This window comes from Odocoileus virginianus, chromosome 16 (genome assembly GCF_023699985.2).
Source record: "Odocoileus virginianus isolate 20LAN1187 ecotype Illinois chromosome 16, Ovbor_1.2, whole genome shotgun sequence".
Taxonomy (NCBI): domain Eukaryota; kingdom Metazoa; phylum Chordata; class Mammalia; order Artiodactyla; family Cervidae; genus Odocoileus; species Odocoileus virginianus.
Genome location: NC_069689.1, coordinates 6,702,501 through 6,718,352, shown reverse-complemented (window position 1 = coordinate 6,718,352; position 15,852 = coordinate 6,702,501). Strand labels below are relative to the sequence as shown.

At 54.0% G+C, this 15,852-nt stretch overlaps 1 protein-coding gene and 1 long non-coding RNA gene across 4 annotated transcripts in view; one reads left to right on the top strand and one right to left on the bottom strand.

The window, feature by feature from the left end:
* Window positions 1-15,852, top strand: part of KLF13 (KLF transcription factor 13) — a 43,314-nt gene that overhangs the window by 16,305 nt on the left and 11,157 nt on the right. Inside the window, exon 2 of one of the 2 annotated variants that reach the window (XM_070477677.1) lies at window positions 1,380-4,786. The exons of the other annotated variant lie outside the window; for it this stretch is intronic. Coding sequence (XP_070333778.1) covers window positions 1,380-1,609 — 230 coding nt within the window. The 3' untranslated portion in view covers window positions 1,610-4,786. Of the gene's footprint in view, window positions 1-1,379; window positions 4,787-15,852 lie in introns of those variants that run through there. 2 annotated transcript variants of the gene reach the window in all.
* Window positions 11,394-15,852, bottom strand: part of LOC110124708 (uncharacterized) — a 4,531-nt gene continuing 72 nt past the window's right edge. Inside the window, exons 1-3 of one of the 2 annotated variants that reach the window (XR_002309858.2) lie at window positions 15,539-15,852; window positions 15,035-15,144; window positions 11,394-13,520 (exon numbers count right to left, since the gene is read on the bottom strand). The exon at window positions 15,539-15,852 is cut by the window's right edge and continues 72 nt beyond it. This is a non-coding gene — a long non-coding RNA (uncharacterized lncRNA). The remainder of the gene's footprint in view (window positions 13,521-15,034; window positions 15,145-15,538) is intronic. The other variant, XR_002309857.2, reaches the window with a different exon arrangement.

The window sequence follows — 15,852 nt, the reverse complement described above, 5'->3', positions numbered from 1 at the left end:
GGTGGGGGTGGGCTGGTGCCTCCCGTCACGGACACTGCTGACCTGGGGCATCTGTGACAGGCTCCGTGCTCAGTAGGTATGATTGAGAAACCGGCCAGGGAGACGTGGAGCTGGGGTTTGGTGTCTCCTTCCCCCAGCATCACAGGCACCCCCCTGGAGCTCCACTGGTGGCACCAAGGCTCCTGAGGAGAAGGCTCCTGCAGCCCACCCTGGGGTCCACCTGGGAACCCAGGGTCATGGGCACTGGCCCCTGTGCCTAGACCTTGCTGGGCTGATGGCGGTTTGGGAAGTGCACTTCCTGGCGCTTGTGGGTGGGGAGAGGGGAAAGGCAGGTCTTTCCAAAGCTGTGAACCAGTCTCCTGTAATGTCCATCGTGTCCTTGTCTCTTTTCCCAACTGGACCCTTCCGTGGGCAGCCTGACATCCCGCCACGTCCTGTGCATTTTCCACTTTCCTCCATCAGCAGGAAACCTAGGGTTTGGGTCCTGTCTTCAGAAATAGACGAGGGGCACCCAGATAGAGTAGGAAGAAGCTGCCAGAGCCTTCCCTCTGGGAAGGGGGCTTGAGTTTGGACTGTGGGGTTGTGGGAGCAGAGAGGCACTGCCCCGTCTCTGGGGGGTAGTCCAGAGGCAAGTCTGGGCTGGAGGGGCGTTGCCTTGGTGATGAGAGCCAGGCTCAGGGTGTGGGCATCCAGGAGCCAAGAAGGGGTGGTGGGAAGGGGGAGTCTTATGGGGGTCTTCATCAACAGAATGGATGGGGGCCCTGAGGGAAGGGCTGGGTGACTCTGGAGGCCAGGGAAGAAGAAAGGGGAAGTGGGTGTCACGATGCCCTTCATGTCCCCCAGGGCTGGGCCCCAGGGCTGCATGCATACCCCTCCCTTCCAAGGGTATCTTTGGAAGAATGCACAGGAGGAGGGAAGGCTCTGGCAGCTTCTTCCTACTCTATCTGGATGCCCCTCATCTATTTCTGAAGACAGGACCCAAACCCTAGGTTTCCTGCTGATGGAGGAAAGTGGAAAATGCACAGGACATGGCGGGATGTCAGGCTGCCCACGGAAGGGTCCAGTTGAGAAAAGAGACAAGGACACGATGGACATATATGGGAGCAGCTGGCTGCCCCTTCTATCACCTTTTACTTGGCTTTGTGCTCAAGTGACAGCAGAGCCCAAGGTCTGGCTGTGTCAGCCCAGCCTGGTGCTCTCTGAGAAGAGGAGGGCCACGCGTGGCGTGTGCACATGCGTGTGCACACACACGTTTTTATTGAAAATGATACATTAACTGCAAACAATTTTGGAAAATTTAGAAAAACTCAAAAAAGAGATTATGTGATACCCAATTTTACGTCTTCAGAGCAGTTATCTGGCTCTGTCCTCACCTTTAGGTCTCTTCTCCAAGACTGGGGGTGGTGGACAGCCAAGCAAAGAAACTCCACAGCATCTCCCGGAAAGACGTGTCTTTTCAGATGACCCAGACCCACCATCCGTGGACCTGAGGGCAGCTTCTGAGTCGGGTCCCATCAACAGTTGGAGAATGTGTGCTCCATCTATTTATGACTTGCTGCTGGTGCTCCGGGACTGGGTCAGATGTGTTCCTGTTTCTTGTAAGAAGTAGCTTTACTGGAAATTGTCATTTCAGCGCATTGTACTTGTTTTTATTTCTGATTATAAAAGCCAAGTGTGTTCATGAAAGAGGATTTGGGAAATGGAAAAGCATTAAGAGAAAAAGAGGAAAAGCAGTAACTTTAATCCCACCTCCCACGAGACACTGTGTTAACACGTCTGCCTGTATCTATTTTAACATGAAACGTGGGATCTGTCCCACACAGTCATTTTCCGTTTGGCCCTTTCCCACTGTGACATTCTGTGGTGGTCACGTCTTCAAAGTGCCAGCAGGCCCCTGGACCTGTCTTCTCATGGTTGCCCTGCGCATCCTCGTCTTTTCGTCCCTTGTGTCCTTACTAGGCCCTGGGTCGCGGGCTGTGATACCTCCAGTGACTTGCTTTCCTGGAAAGCCTGTGACTGACTGTCACCCATGGTGGGCTTGTCCTTGTTATCATCCTGGGAGCAAGCACAGGAATGTGCACTTAGGGGCAGATTGCCTTCTAGAAAGGAAGAATGAGTGACCCTACCAGTGATGCATGAGAGCACCCAGCTCAGCACCCTGGCAGGAAGAAGGGTGCTCTCAGATGTCCAAGGACTTTGCAGTGAGCTGAGCTGACTGGTAGGGAAGGCCCCAGTCTTGCTCTTTACCCCAGGCCCCTGAGACTGCTCTGCTGTACACCCCACCTCTGGGCCCTCAGGGCTGGAGGGCATGTGGTTTGACCTCGGACACCGAGATCTCCTGGCCCTGGGAAGCGGCCATGGAACTGTGTTCATCATTGGCTCAGGCCACACCCACAGCTCTCCATCTCTTCTCAGCACTGGTCTTCACAGGAGACCCTCCACCTGGACTCCAGTTCCACCCCTCGAATTACCTGGGCTCCCTGCTCTGTACACGTAGACCTGGTGGCCCAGGTGGCGGCCAGCCGAGCCCTGGTCAGTTTCTGGAGATGTAAATGGCACTGAGGTCAGTGCTGGGTGAGTGTGGGTCTAGGCCAGCCTGGCTAGGTGTGGGCCAGCACTCGCCCTGTGGCGGCTTCAAGGACTGAAATGTGCACACCTGTGGTGGTGGAGTCACTTGTGGTGCCTCAAGCTCATGGCCCTGGGCTGGCCCCAGGGAAGGGCCTCCAGCAGCCACTCTGACTTGGGAATGGGCACCCTATCCTTGGGGCCACAGCCACCCCATGGCCTCTGTGTTCCAGGCCAAGCCAAGCACTGTTAGGAGCGAAGGGGGGGCTTTACTTCCCCCTTCCCAGGAGCGCTCGGCATGACTTCTAGGGGAGCAGAGCTCCCTGTTCACCAAGCAGCAACAAGGCCGGGCCCCCTCCCTTGTCTGTCTGCAGCCACTGTGCAGCTGGCCCCCATCAGGGCAGTCAGGAGTCATAGCGCCCACCTCCCAGCCATGCCTGTGTGCTGAGGGCCTCTGCCCGCCCAACCATGTAACCCAGCATGTCACAGATCCTTGGGCCTGGTTTCCTGGTGTGTCACCGGCATTCCCCATGGAACCAGGGCAGGGGCTCGTAGGCCTGGCTTCAAGGCACAGTCACAGGGGTTTATGCCAGCCCTCCCTGGAGCAGAAGTCAGCTAGGCTAGTGCCAGGGAGGCCGTCCCTGCGGCCGTGGGAGAGAAGGCCAGTTCGCAGGGCAGCAGCAGCAGGAAGTCCCCGTGGGCGGGAGGAGGGGAGCCCCAGGAGGGGCCAGGCTGGGCACTGTCATCTGGCCGCCCACCCCTGTGTGCCCCCTGTCTTCTGGTCCCAGCAGGGCTTGGGTGGCGTCCAGATTTGTTTTCATTTTCAATTCCCTTTATTGCTCAAACCACCTCAGGGCCACAGAAAACAAAACCGTTATCCTCAGCCGACCTCAGTTCCCTGGCCTCAATTGTTTGCCGTTTGCTAATTTTAGCTTCTGATCATTTCCACCCTCATCCTCCCCCCCAAAGGGAGACACACACCAAGAATAGCGCCTGGAAGGGGGGCGGTGTCTGCGGCCAGAGTTCCCATAGCCATCTGGCCGCAAGCGGGAGTGGCCGGGGCCTGCAGTAGGACCCCCAGGTCCTCTTGGTGGGGATCCTGCATCCACAGGGCTTGGATGTGAGGAAGAGGAGGAGGACTCTTCTGAGTCTGTTTCTCCTTTTAAACAGAAACCAGGCTCTTTCTGGGAAGTCCCCCTCCCCCATGGCCTGACCTGGCTCTTGGACCCCTGGAGACAGCAACTCCATAGCACTCCCCACTTCCGGACCGAGGAGACTCGCACAATCCAGGGGCCCATGTGGCGCTTGGCAGGGAAGGCTCAACCCCCGCCCCAGCGCCAGGGCTCCCGCCCAGCCTGTAGGCCGCCACCCTGGCCTCCGTAGGGTGGAGCTGGAGCTGCTGACCAAAGCCCAAGCCTAGGGTGCGGCAAGTGGGCCTCAGGCACTGGAGGAGGGACGGGGTCCAGTGAGCAGGTTGGCCTCTGAATCAGGCCTGCTGGAGGAGAGAGCAGAGCCTTCAGCCTTTGATTCTCTGCAGGGTCTCCAGGCGCCCCTAACATGTCAGGGCCCCGATTTGGAGACCAGAGTCTGGTATGTCTTGGGCTAGAGTAGTGCTCAATAAGATGGAATAAAGACACAGAAGCCCAGAGCCCCCCACCCCACACCCACTGACAGAGCTTCGTGGGGGGAGCAAGCAGCTCCCAAGACGAGCATACTGTCAGAGCTGCTCTGGACACAGAGTTTTACAGAAATCAGGAGCAATGACTGAAACAGCCGAGAGCTCGTGGGGTGATGCGGGCTGGCAGGGATATTTTCTGGTGGGGCGGGGCAGGCACCGCGTCCACCCACCTGGTGTCCTCCATGGCTTTTGCAGATGGGTGATGAGGCCAGCACAGCAACTCTCCGAGGAAAGGCTGGGCTGCCAGGAACGCTGGACCTGTCCCTCCAGTATTACCAGAGTCACTCGGGGGGGTGGCAGGCAGGACCCGAGGCCCGCATCCATGTTCTGGCTGTGACCCGTCCAGAGGCAGCCATGTGACCTCTTTGGTGGTGACCACCTTTCCCCACTTCCAGGTCACAGTTTGTTATCCCGCTCACCTTCAGAGGTGTTCAGGACTAAGAGACGCAGGCTGCAGGTATTGCTCATGTTTCTTTTCCTGAGAGCTAAAGTTGCCCTTCTGAGAAAGAAGGTAAGAAAAAATAAAAAATGAAAAAAGATAAAGTTGCCCTTCTGCCTGGTTTTCTCAGTGCTGCTATTACTGCCTCGTCCCCTTGCCCCCTCGTCCCCTCGTGGCTCTCCCCACAGGGTGGGACATGCAGCCTGTCCTCTAGGGGCCTCCTCTTCAGCTCCCTGAGGCTCTGGACTGGTGGTGCTGCTGTCCTGGGACCTGCCGCCATCTAGGCTCTGTTTCTTGGAGCCTCTGCTCCTCAGTGGAGCCTAGAAAGGCTCAGGAGGCTGTTTCTGTAGACTCGTGTGTCTGCAGTATTTTGCTCCTGGCCTCACACCTGAGTCCTCTGGGCTGGATGTCTGGTCCTGGGTCTCCTAGTCAGCTTGGGATTTGGGGAGGCCTTGCTTTGCAGTCTTGGGCCTTTGCTGTGGTTTCTGGCAAGGTCGAGGCCACGCGACTCCTGACACCTGACACACTCTCCTGTCCTTGGAACTGTGGGTGTCAGGGGTCTCTACTGGGGGGGAGAGGGTGCACCAGGTGCACCCTCTCCCCCCCACCCCCAATAGGCTCTCTTCCTGAACTTGGCCTCACTCTTGCCCACCCCGGGTGACAGCCCACCCCTCTGTCCTCCAGCTCTCTGGGCTCCATAACTGGATCCTTTCCTTTTCTTATCTTTGCCCTCTTGTCATCCATTTTCTCATCTTTTGCTCTTTGTCTGTGGTGCTGTCTCCATGTTCTCTGACAACTTGAGATTGGATTTTAATCTCTGCCATATCACCGTATTGTGTGTCTTTGCTTTCAGACTCAGTTTCTGGGTCTCTTCTCTTTAAGGAACATCCTGTTTTTGCTTCACAGATGTCGAATCTTACCTCTGAGCACCAGTGACAGCTCTGGGAGTTGCTTCTCCTCACCTCTGCATCCACCAGGGTGCCTTTTTCCTCTGGCCTGCCTGCCCACGCACATCAGAGGTTTTTCTCATGTGTCTGGTGGCCAGTGGTGATTCTGCCCAGAGGCTGAGAGCTGCCTGGGGGTGTACCTGCCACACCACTGGGCAGGACAACCCCTTCCCCTCACAGGTGCCACTGCTGCCTTGGGCCGCAGTGTCCAGCTGGTCAGCTAGGCCCTCCTTTTACTCTTGTCCAGAAATGTTATCCAGGAGGGACAGCTAGAGCCCCAGCCAAAAGTCTTCTCAGGGTGCATAAGAAGGCAGCCATTCAGGGAGAGGAGAGTGCTGCCCCTGAGGTCAGCGACGGTGTGACTCTGGTGGTCCTGCAATGTTGGAACCCACATTGTGGGTGGGGAGGACTCGGTCCATGTAGGGAGGATATGGTCCAGCCTGGTATGAAAGGCAGAGTGCATATAGCCACCTCTATCATGAAAATGCACCCAGTGGTTTAATTAGAACTCAATCACCAGAAATCAACCCTGAATATTCATTGAAAGGACTGATGCCATAGCTGAATCTCCAATACTTTGGCCACCTGATGCGAAGAGCCAACTCACTGGAAAAGACCCTGATGCTGGGAAAGATTGAGGGCAGGAGGAGAAGTGGGTGACAGAAAATGAAATGGTTGGATGGCATGACTAACTCAATGGACATGAGTTTGACCAAACTCAGGGAGATAGTGAAGGACAGGGAAGCCTGGCCTGCTGCAGTCCTTGGGGTCGCAAAGAGTTGGACGTGACTTAGTGACTTAACAACTACGGCAAATTGGGCAGAATCAGTTCCCAAAGCCCATTGTAGCTGCAAGGGAGTTGGGCAGGAAGCATTTTACCCTGGTGCATTGTTGCTACAGAAGCTAAAGTCATGTCATCTAGAAAAATAAAGACCCAGATAGCAGGTGCTGGGATATTGGGCACTTGGCTGTTTCTGCCACAGTCACCACTGGACAGTTCCTGCACATTCATCCTTGGAACGGGCAAGCATTCAGCAGGGAAGTATCTGGCTGGCAAATGTAGCCACTGTGTGAGCCAGTCCTCCTAACACATCTGAGGAACCTTGGAAATCTCTCACTTTCACCACCATTTATTTTTTTCCCCAACAAATGGGGCTATATTAGCCCTTTGCACTATCTAAGAAGAACTGACTGACTTCTCAGAAATAAGCCAGGTACCCTGGATGAGAGGGGAATTTGGGTGAGAATGGATACATGTATATGTATGGCTGAGTCCCTTTGCTGTCCACCTGAGACGATCACAACGTTGTTAATCAGCCATAGTCTAGTACAGAATAAAAAGTTAGAAAGAAGCCACATGGTCAGTGCTGTCATGATCCCACAATGTGACTGCAGAGTTTTCTGTAATTCACTGTCTGACTACTATAGTAGTCAGCTCTCCTGGGCTTCTCTAGACTGGGACAGGTTCCCAGACTTTCCTTGTTCCCCTTGACCTTGACCATTGTGAGGGGTGGTGGCCAGGGATTGTGTAGAATGTCCCTCAGTTTGCATTTGTCTGATGTTTTTCTTGGAGTGAGACTGGGTTTATGGCTTTGGAGGAAAAACCCCATAGAGGGGAAGTGCTCTTCTGTGCTTAGTCACTCGTGTCTGACTCTTTGCAACCCCATGGACTGTAGCCCACCAGGCTCAGACTCTGTCCATGGGATTTCCCAGGCAAGAATACCGGAGTGGGCTGCCGTTTCCTAGAAGGGTTCTTCTAGTCACTTTAATCGAGCGACAGCTGGTATATACTTTGTTACTCAAACATTCCAGCCTTGGCCAGGGCCAGGTCAGGTTGGTTTCTGGGTCCCTTGCCCCTCTCACGCTGACTTCTGTGCACTTCTTCACTGTCTGGCATTACAAGCTGCTTCTGGCTTATCTCGTATGTTTACCACTCCAGTCCCAGAGTGAGCCATGTCTCCAAGGATCCCCATTTATGTTTGGTGTAAAGTGGTATTTAGAGACCAAGATCTAGGTGCCGCAGGTGTTCCTTGTTCCCGGGGGTGTCACTGCTTCTTGCTCTTCCTGGTGGACAGAGCCAGGATGTGTCCTCGCCCACAGTCTTCACTCACTTAGCTCTCTGTGTGAACACAGGACTGAGCATGAGTTCACACCATCTCAGATTTGGAGGCATCCCTCCCCGACCCCCCCAGGAAGGACTCACTGCCTCCCCTGGTCCAGAGGCTGTTGCCTCTCTGACAGCAAGACCTAGGCTCCCTCCCCCTGCCTTGCATCCACTTGTTTGTTCAGCCCTGGAGCACATGTGAAGCACTTTGGGATGGTCTGCCCTGGATTCTCCTCTAAGAAGCTGGAGCTCTGTTGAGGTGCAGGCTTCTTCTTTGTCCCTGTCTCCCCACCCACCCAGATACCATGTCATGTGTTTGTAATATGGCTGGTGTCTACTGTCCCAGCCAGCCCCCATCCTGGGATCTCCAGCCTTCTCTCCAGGCTAAACATTTGCAAACATTCCAGTACATTCTTGGTGAAGTCCAGTCTATAGGTTTTGGCAAAGCAGAGAGTCTGTAACCACCCTCCCAATACCAGGCAGAAGAGTTCCATCACCCTAAAAATTAAGCTCTGTGGTCAGCCACAGCCCTCCAACCCCTGGGGCATTTTCTGTCCTTACAGTTTCGCCTTTGACGGAATGTCACATGAGTAGTCATACAATGTATAGACTTAGGGGTCTAGCTTCTTCTTTGTAGCAAGATGCATTTCAGATGCATTCACTTGGGTGTGCGGGAACCAGTAGTTCCTTCTGTTTTGTGGCTGAATTGTGCTCCACTGTGTGGACATAGCTCATGTTCACCCCCTCACCCACAGAAAGTGCTGACTGCCAGTGTTGGCTGATGGTGAATTCCCTTGATGAATGCCTAGGAGTGGGACTGCTGCCTTGTCTAGTGAGTCTGTGTTTAACTTCTTAAGAAACTTCCCAGCCATCTTGTAAAATGACCATCCCATGTTGCATTGTCACCAGCAGCAAACAAGAGTTTCAGCTGCTCCACCAGCAGGGTCAGTTTTTTTGGATTTTAGCTGCTCTCACTTGTGTATGGGCTTCGTGGGGCTAGTGGTAAAGAACCCACCTGCCAGTGCAGAAGACATAAGAGATGCAGGAAGATCACCTGGAGAAGGGCATGGCAACCCACTCCAGTATTCTTGCCTGGAGAGTTGCCATGGACAGAGGAGCCTGGAGGGCTACAGTCCGTGGGGGTTGCAAAGAGTCGGACATGACTGAACACACACACACTTGTGTAGGGCGCCATCCTCTTGTTTTACTTTTGTTTCCTTGATGACAAATGATATTGAGCACTTTTCACATAGCATTTGCCATCTGTGCATCTTTGATAGTTGAGTTTGGGTCTCTCATCGGTATTTATTATACAGTCAAGTGTTCGCTTATTGTTGAGATTTTAAAATTCTTTATATATTTTGGATATGAGTTCCCTTTACTTTTTAATTTTTATTTACTTTTGGGGGTGCACTAGGGTCTTCATTGCTGCGAGTGGGTTTTCTCTAGTTGCGGCAAGCTGAGGCTTCTCGTTATGGAGCACAGGCTCTAGGCACACAGGCTCAGTAACTGTGACTCATGCGCTTAGGTGCGCCACAGCATGTGGGATCTTCCTGGACCTAGGATTGAACACGTGTCCCCTGTATTGGCAGGTGGACTCTTAACCGCTGGACCACCAGGGAAGCCCCAGTCCCACTTTGTTTTTGATTAGTCTTACATGAAGAATATTTTTATCAAATGAGTGAAGCTGGGTCTTTACTTGTGGATCCTAAACTCGTGTCCTCACCTCTGGAGTGTTTGAGAAGATCTCCAATGAAACTGATTGAAATGTGATTCCTGGGCTGTCTGGGTTGGGGTGCCACCAATCACAGACTCCCAGACAGGCTGTTGACGGCACACTGCTCCTGAGGCGGGAGGATTCTCCTGAGCTGGCCCGGAGAGGGCCGGGCCTTGATGGGGCTGCTCCCCTCAGCTCAGGGAAGACACTGGTGGGTTCCCTTTGGAGGCAGTTAGTGATGTGACCACCAGAACAGAGAGCAAAGAGATGGAATCATCTGTTCTTGGGGTTCAGCTCACATGAGTTGCTCATGGCATTACGTCCCCTGGAGGAGATCCCCTGTGTGGAGCAGTCTGGGGTCTGGAAGCACTTGGGGGAGCAGGGGAGGCAACACACCTCACCTCGCCTGTCCCTTCAGGAAAAGTACGGGGATGTGAGTAGACTGTGTGTGTGCCACCGAGATGGCCTCAAACCCTTGTCTGGAGTGATTGCTGGCCACCTGCTGGCAGGAACCATTGGTATTTTATTCTCACTGTTAGAAAGGGGACCTTGGGTACAGAAATTTTCAAATGTGTTTTGAAACCCTTAGCAAAAGCAGGAAAAAGACCTTTCTGAAATGCCTGGTGTGTAGTCCTTCTGACCGCCACAGGCATGTGCACCCGTGTGTGTCGGTGAGCACTGCTCCCTCGGCAGAGGCCTGGGTGCTGGCTTCCACGGAGACAGGCCCAAGTCTGAAATATCTCTGTTCAAAGTTTGTTGATCCCCTGTGGTTCAGTGGGTTAAGAATCTGCCTGCAATACTGGAAATGCAGAAGACTTGGGTTGGATCTCTGGGTTAGGAAGATCCCCTGGAGGAGGAGATGGCAACCCACTCCAGTATTCTAGCCTGGAGAATTTCATGGACAGAGGAGCCTGGCTGGCTACAGTCCATACAGTGGCAAAGAGTCAGACACGACTGAGCGGCTGAGCACGCACACACATGTAGATAAGTGTAAATGTGTGTACATCCATTGTGTTGCGTTCTGACTGTAAAAAGCAATGCAGCTGAAAACAGTAGGGATGGCAGGATGAGGTCACCCCAGATAGCTGTGGGTCCTCCCTGCAATGGTAGCTCTGGGGCACGTGTGTCTCCCCCACACATGGGACAGTGGGGCTGACTGCTCAGGGGTCTGTATTCTTGGTTGGCCAGTGGGGACAAAAGTGTGTGAGTGGATCATTTCTGTGGTTTGTGAGAGCATCAGAGAGACAGCCAGACTGGCTCCACACCTACCTGCCCCACCCAACACATGAATCCTGCTTGTGATGACCCTGGGGGGTGACTCCAAGGAGTGCCACCTTGAGGCAGTTCTCACTGGCCATCCTCAGCGTCAGTCCCCTGCTAAGCCATAGAGAAAGGGGGCACCCCAGCCCAAGGCTTCTGGGGACAGTGCCGGTAGTGGGGGCTGCAGAGTGGCTTCTGCCCTCCTTCCTGTCTCAGGTTCCTTGGAAACCTGCTCTAGGCTGGGCCAGAGAAAGGCAGAGGGCCAGGCAGGGTGTGTGGAGAAGGGCCAGCCTTTGTCCCTGGATCTGGAAGGCTCCCAGGAGGGCACTTCTCCCCAGACAGCATGGATAGCTTCAGGGAGGGAGAAGGCCAGGGGAGTGGGGGGGGCAATGGATGGCCTCCCACTCCATGTGTGCAGCCTGATGTGTTGACTAGCACCCAGGCTTGCGGCAGGGCGATGTAGAGTCTGCTCCAACAAACAGAATCGGGTGTAACTACCCCATGTGGCCCAGGCCAGCCAGACACTGGCGAGTCTGGTGACCTGGGCGCCTTCCTGAGCATCTCAGGTAGGTCCTCTGCGTCTCCCAACTGTTGTAGCAGAAGTAGGTCAGTGACAGGCTTTTTTCTTTTTTTTTTTTTTTGCATCTGCTCCCTCAAAAACCAAAAGCATTTTCAGACGATAGTGAAATAAATGGCTTACTTGTTTTTATTCTGATTTACTTGTTTTATGAAATCAGCTCTGAAAAGTCCACCGTTTGACTTTCTTCTGTTCAAGCCTCGTGACTTTTTTCCTCTAAGGGAAATGGCCTACTTCTTGTCCCTGGAATAGGCTGGCTGTAGGCACCAGGCCTGGAGGCAGAGCCTGGGCTCAGGTTTTTTGAGGGTGCAACCTCTGGGCGCTTAGGCCTTGAAGACAGACAGGCCAGCCTCTCAGGGAAGAGAGCGGCCTGGCTCCTTCTGCATGGTGGGTGCCGACAGGGACGCCCTTGCCTGGGATTGGGGGTCTGCCAGCCCTACCCTGAGGAGCTGAGGGGGGCCTTGTGACTGCACTGGGGCAGGTGTGGCTCCCCAGGCTGTCTGGATGATGGGCGGTAGCTTCCAGGGTTCCTCTCCTGCTGTCACCCCAGATGTTAGTGGCCAAGGTCAGCGTGGGCGGCTGGCCATAGTCGAGCCTGATCCATGGTGGGGAGGGGGGAAATCCTGACATGCCATCCCCTCGTGTGAGCTGGGTGAGGCCATTCTGACATTTGACCTCAGGTCCCATCTTACAGATGGTTCATACTGCACCCACCTGCCTCTTGGGGTGGGTGCAGTCCTGAATAGCGCACCCACGCCCATGCACCATAGGGACTGGTTCCCTGCCTGGGAGGCACAGGGGGAGGAACCTGAGGGCTGGGGGAGGGGACACAGGAAGAGGAAGTAGGGCCAGAGTGCTTGCATAGCCTCTGCCTGAGAACAGGGGGTGGCGTGCCCCGCCCCCTGGGCCAGGCCCTTTCTCTGGGGCCCTGGTGGCCCTGCTGACCACGTAGAGCTGGCTTTTTTGGGGCGGGGGTAGTGTGGGGCCCCAGCTTGGCCAAGGACTCATCTGTATCAAGGAGTAGTCTGGCCCCCCTGGGAGTCGCCAAGGACTTCTTTGCAGCTACTGGTGACTATCGTCACCCCAAGGTCTCCCCCACCTCCGAGCCTCAGAGGCTTTTCCATGCCATTCCTGCTCCCCCATCCCGCATACGCCCTGCCCTCATCCTGTCTTTTTTGGTCCAGGAGGAAAGCCTTTTCCAGGAGCCTGCACAGGACACCCAGTCCCTCCCTCTTTCCTGGCCCTGGCAGAGGACTCCCATTCTCCTGCCTTGAACTTGGGGTATTCATCCTTGCAGTGGGATGAACTCTCCTGGGTTGCAGGAGGAGGATGGGTGGCAGCCGGTGCCTGCCGGATCCACCCAGGCTGGTGCTAAATGGTCCATCGTAGGAGAATGGACAGAGCGACTTTTATGGCAGGAACCTGGGGGGCCTCCAGGCATGATTACAGCCCCGGGTCTGCTGCTGTTGGAATGCGTCTCTGCTGTCTTTTAAGCCATACCAGGTCTGTCACACTGTTTATCAGGGAGAGGCCTCCATCCAGCCGTTTGCAGTGTGAGCGGGGCTGTGGAGTCTGGGTAGAGTCCCAGTCCTGCCCTGGGAACTTGTAGAAAGGTAGAATTTGTGGCTGCCATTTGAGTTTGCTTTGTGTTTGGATTTGTGTTTTTAATTTTTAGGTAAACACATTGTATGTTTCAAAATTCAGGGCATTTAAGTCCCTTTCCAAGGAAAGTTCTCCGAGTCCTTGTCCTCCAGGGGCCTAGCTCTCTGCCCCCACCGACTACTGGTCCTGTGTCCTCAGGTACCCACCTGGAGCATCTCAGATCCAGGCAGATCTGCACGCACGTGAAACGGCCTCCAGACTGAGCGTCCTGCTTGGGAGCTCGCTTTTCTCTCAGTGCCATCCCCCAGAGATCTTTCCATCTCAGTTGAGAAAGAAACTGTTCAGCTCCTTCTTCATAGGAGTCTGTGGTGTGAGGGTCTGTTAAGTGCATGTAACAAAGCCTAGAAGAGCATGAGTTGTTTTGAGGCGTTCACCACACTGCGTGAGCAAGCTCACATCCCATTTTGTAGGTGTGCGGGTATAGCCTGCAGGCTAGCTCCCCCAGGTTGCATTGTGAGTTCACAGGTCTGTCATCTGAGTAGTCGTTGCCAGGGTGTCCTCTGCAGAGCTGGTGGCAGGGTGTACTTCCGTCAGTAAAGGTGGCTGTGCCAGCGCCCAGCATCTCAGCTCCCTGATAGGTAAGAAGGGGAGTGTCTGTGGGGTTTCGCTTGTATCTGTCTCCTGATGGGCAGTATTGAGCGTCTTTTTTGGATGTTCAAGAGTCACTGTACCTCCCATTTATGAACTGTCAGTTAGAGCCCTTGCCCATTTTTCTATTGGGTGTTATGTTTTCCTTTTAATTTCTGTCATCTCTTCCGGTATTGGAAATTAGTCCTTTGTAACAAGAGCTACAGGTATATTTTCCTCGGTTTGTTACTTATTTTTTGCCTTTCCTTGTGACTTTGTTTATGGGGATGTATTTTATACATTTGTAGTCAAATTTATCAGTCTTTTATGGCATCTAGATTTTGATTCATAGAAAGAACTTCTAGCATTTAAAAGGAATGTTCTCTCATGTTTTCCCCTAAAACATCTGTGGTTTTACTTTTCCCATTTAAATCTTTGACCCTTTCAGAGTTTATCCTGGTTTACGGTATGAAGCTAGAGGCAATTGTTACTTAGTTGTCCTGACATTTTTGGACCCTATCCCTTGAACCCTGCCTTAGATGTCCTTTTCTGCTTCATAATTTCCATGGTCCTAGAATCTGGTCCAGGCATTTCTGCTGTGCTCTATTGCCAGTCAGCAGCCTGTGCAATTAATGGCTTGTTAGACCTGGTGGTCAGTCCCCCCACTTCAATATTATTTTTCAGAGGGTTTTGTTTTTTTTTTTTTTTGCTATTTCTATTTATTTTTCTACATGAATTTTAGGACCAAATTACCCTATTCCAAAACAAAGCAAGGCAAAGCAACAACCCAGAACGCCTACTTTAAAAATACACCTGCATCGGGAGTTCCTTGGGAGTCTAGTGGTTAAGAATCCACTGTTCAATGCAGGGGGGACAGGTTCGATCCCTGGTCAGGGAACTAAGATCCCACATGCCAAGCCCTCGAGCTGCAGCTAAGACCCAACACAGCCGAATACATATTTTTTTAAAAATACACCTGCACCCAGTGTACAAACATGGAGATACTCAGGTCTCCAGAAGGCAGACTTGCTTGTTTAACTCAAGCCCCCAGGCTGTGTGTAGCAGTCTCCCGCCAGGTACCTCCTCCCTTCATGTGCTGCCAGCCCTGGCATGTGCAAGAGTGCACAGGAGCTTGTGATGAGCCACATGCATGCACCACAGCACTGCTGAAGGAGAGCATCCCGGGCAGGGCCGGGCAGTTTCAGCAGAAATGAGCACTGGCTGGTGTCTAGCCAGGGACGCTCCCAGGAGCTCCGCCCGTGATAACCGCCTATCTCCTCTGAACACCTGTGTGTTCTCACACTAAACCTTCACAGTTACTATGAGATGCAGCCAAGACAAATGAGCAGGAGTGCAGGTGCGGGAGAGGGGCAGGCTGTGACCTCTGCAGGGGTGGCTTCCAGGCAGAAATCACTGCTTCTGCCCAGGTGCCCAGGGCACTGCTCTGCCAGCTGAGTCCCAGGGCAAGGGGGATCCCACCGGGTGGCAGATCTCTCACCAGGGCCTCACCTCCCTCACCTGTACAGTGATGGGTAAGAGCTTCCAGCCTGGACTCCCCAGGACACAGGCATCCAAGTGTCAGCTCCATGTAGGTTTGTAAGTCACCAGCAGAGGAGCCAAATGGTCTCCTAAAGAAAATAGAAAAGTCAGCTTCCCCCTCAGAGAACAGGCCTTTCTGTTGACCCTGAGGCTGCCGGTCTGGCTTTCTTCGGAGGCTGGCAATTGATTGGCCTCAGTGGTCAGCCATCTGCCGAGATGCGCGGAGTGGGAGGGAAAGCAGGCCTCCAGGGAATGAAGAACGTGGCCGTTTTGAGGTTAGGAACTGGAAGCGGACGCATGCCGGAGACCACAGATTGGAGCGATCTATTGATGAATGGCAGGCCGCTTGCTGGCAGCCAGTAACTGGAGCCTGGGAGCAGCTGTTTCTCTATGAAGGCCTCTGCCTGTGCCTCCCTCTGACTGGACCAGCCTTGCCCCTCCCCCATCATCCTCCATACACCCACACGGATGCCGTGTGCTCACCGAGGTGTGCTCTTGTGGATCTGAGCACCCCTGGACCACCTGCTTTTCTGTCCCGGGGCCCCAGGTCAGACTTCTCCCTTCTCCCTTCCCCAGGCTTCCCGGAGCTGGGGCCGGTGGAGCCCAGCACTCACTGCCCAGGTCTGCAGGCGCGGCGCCAGTCCTGGCTCAGGGCACCACCACTGCCTCGACTGCCCACCAGGGGCTCACACACAGAAAAGAACCACGACGTAGTTGCTCTTGGAGCCAGTACCTCCCTCACGCTGCGGAGGCTGGCAAGTTTGGCCGAGGCTGGATGGGCCGAGTGAGGTCACGCG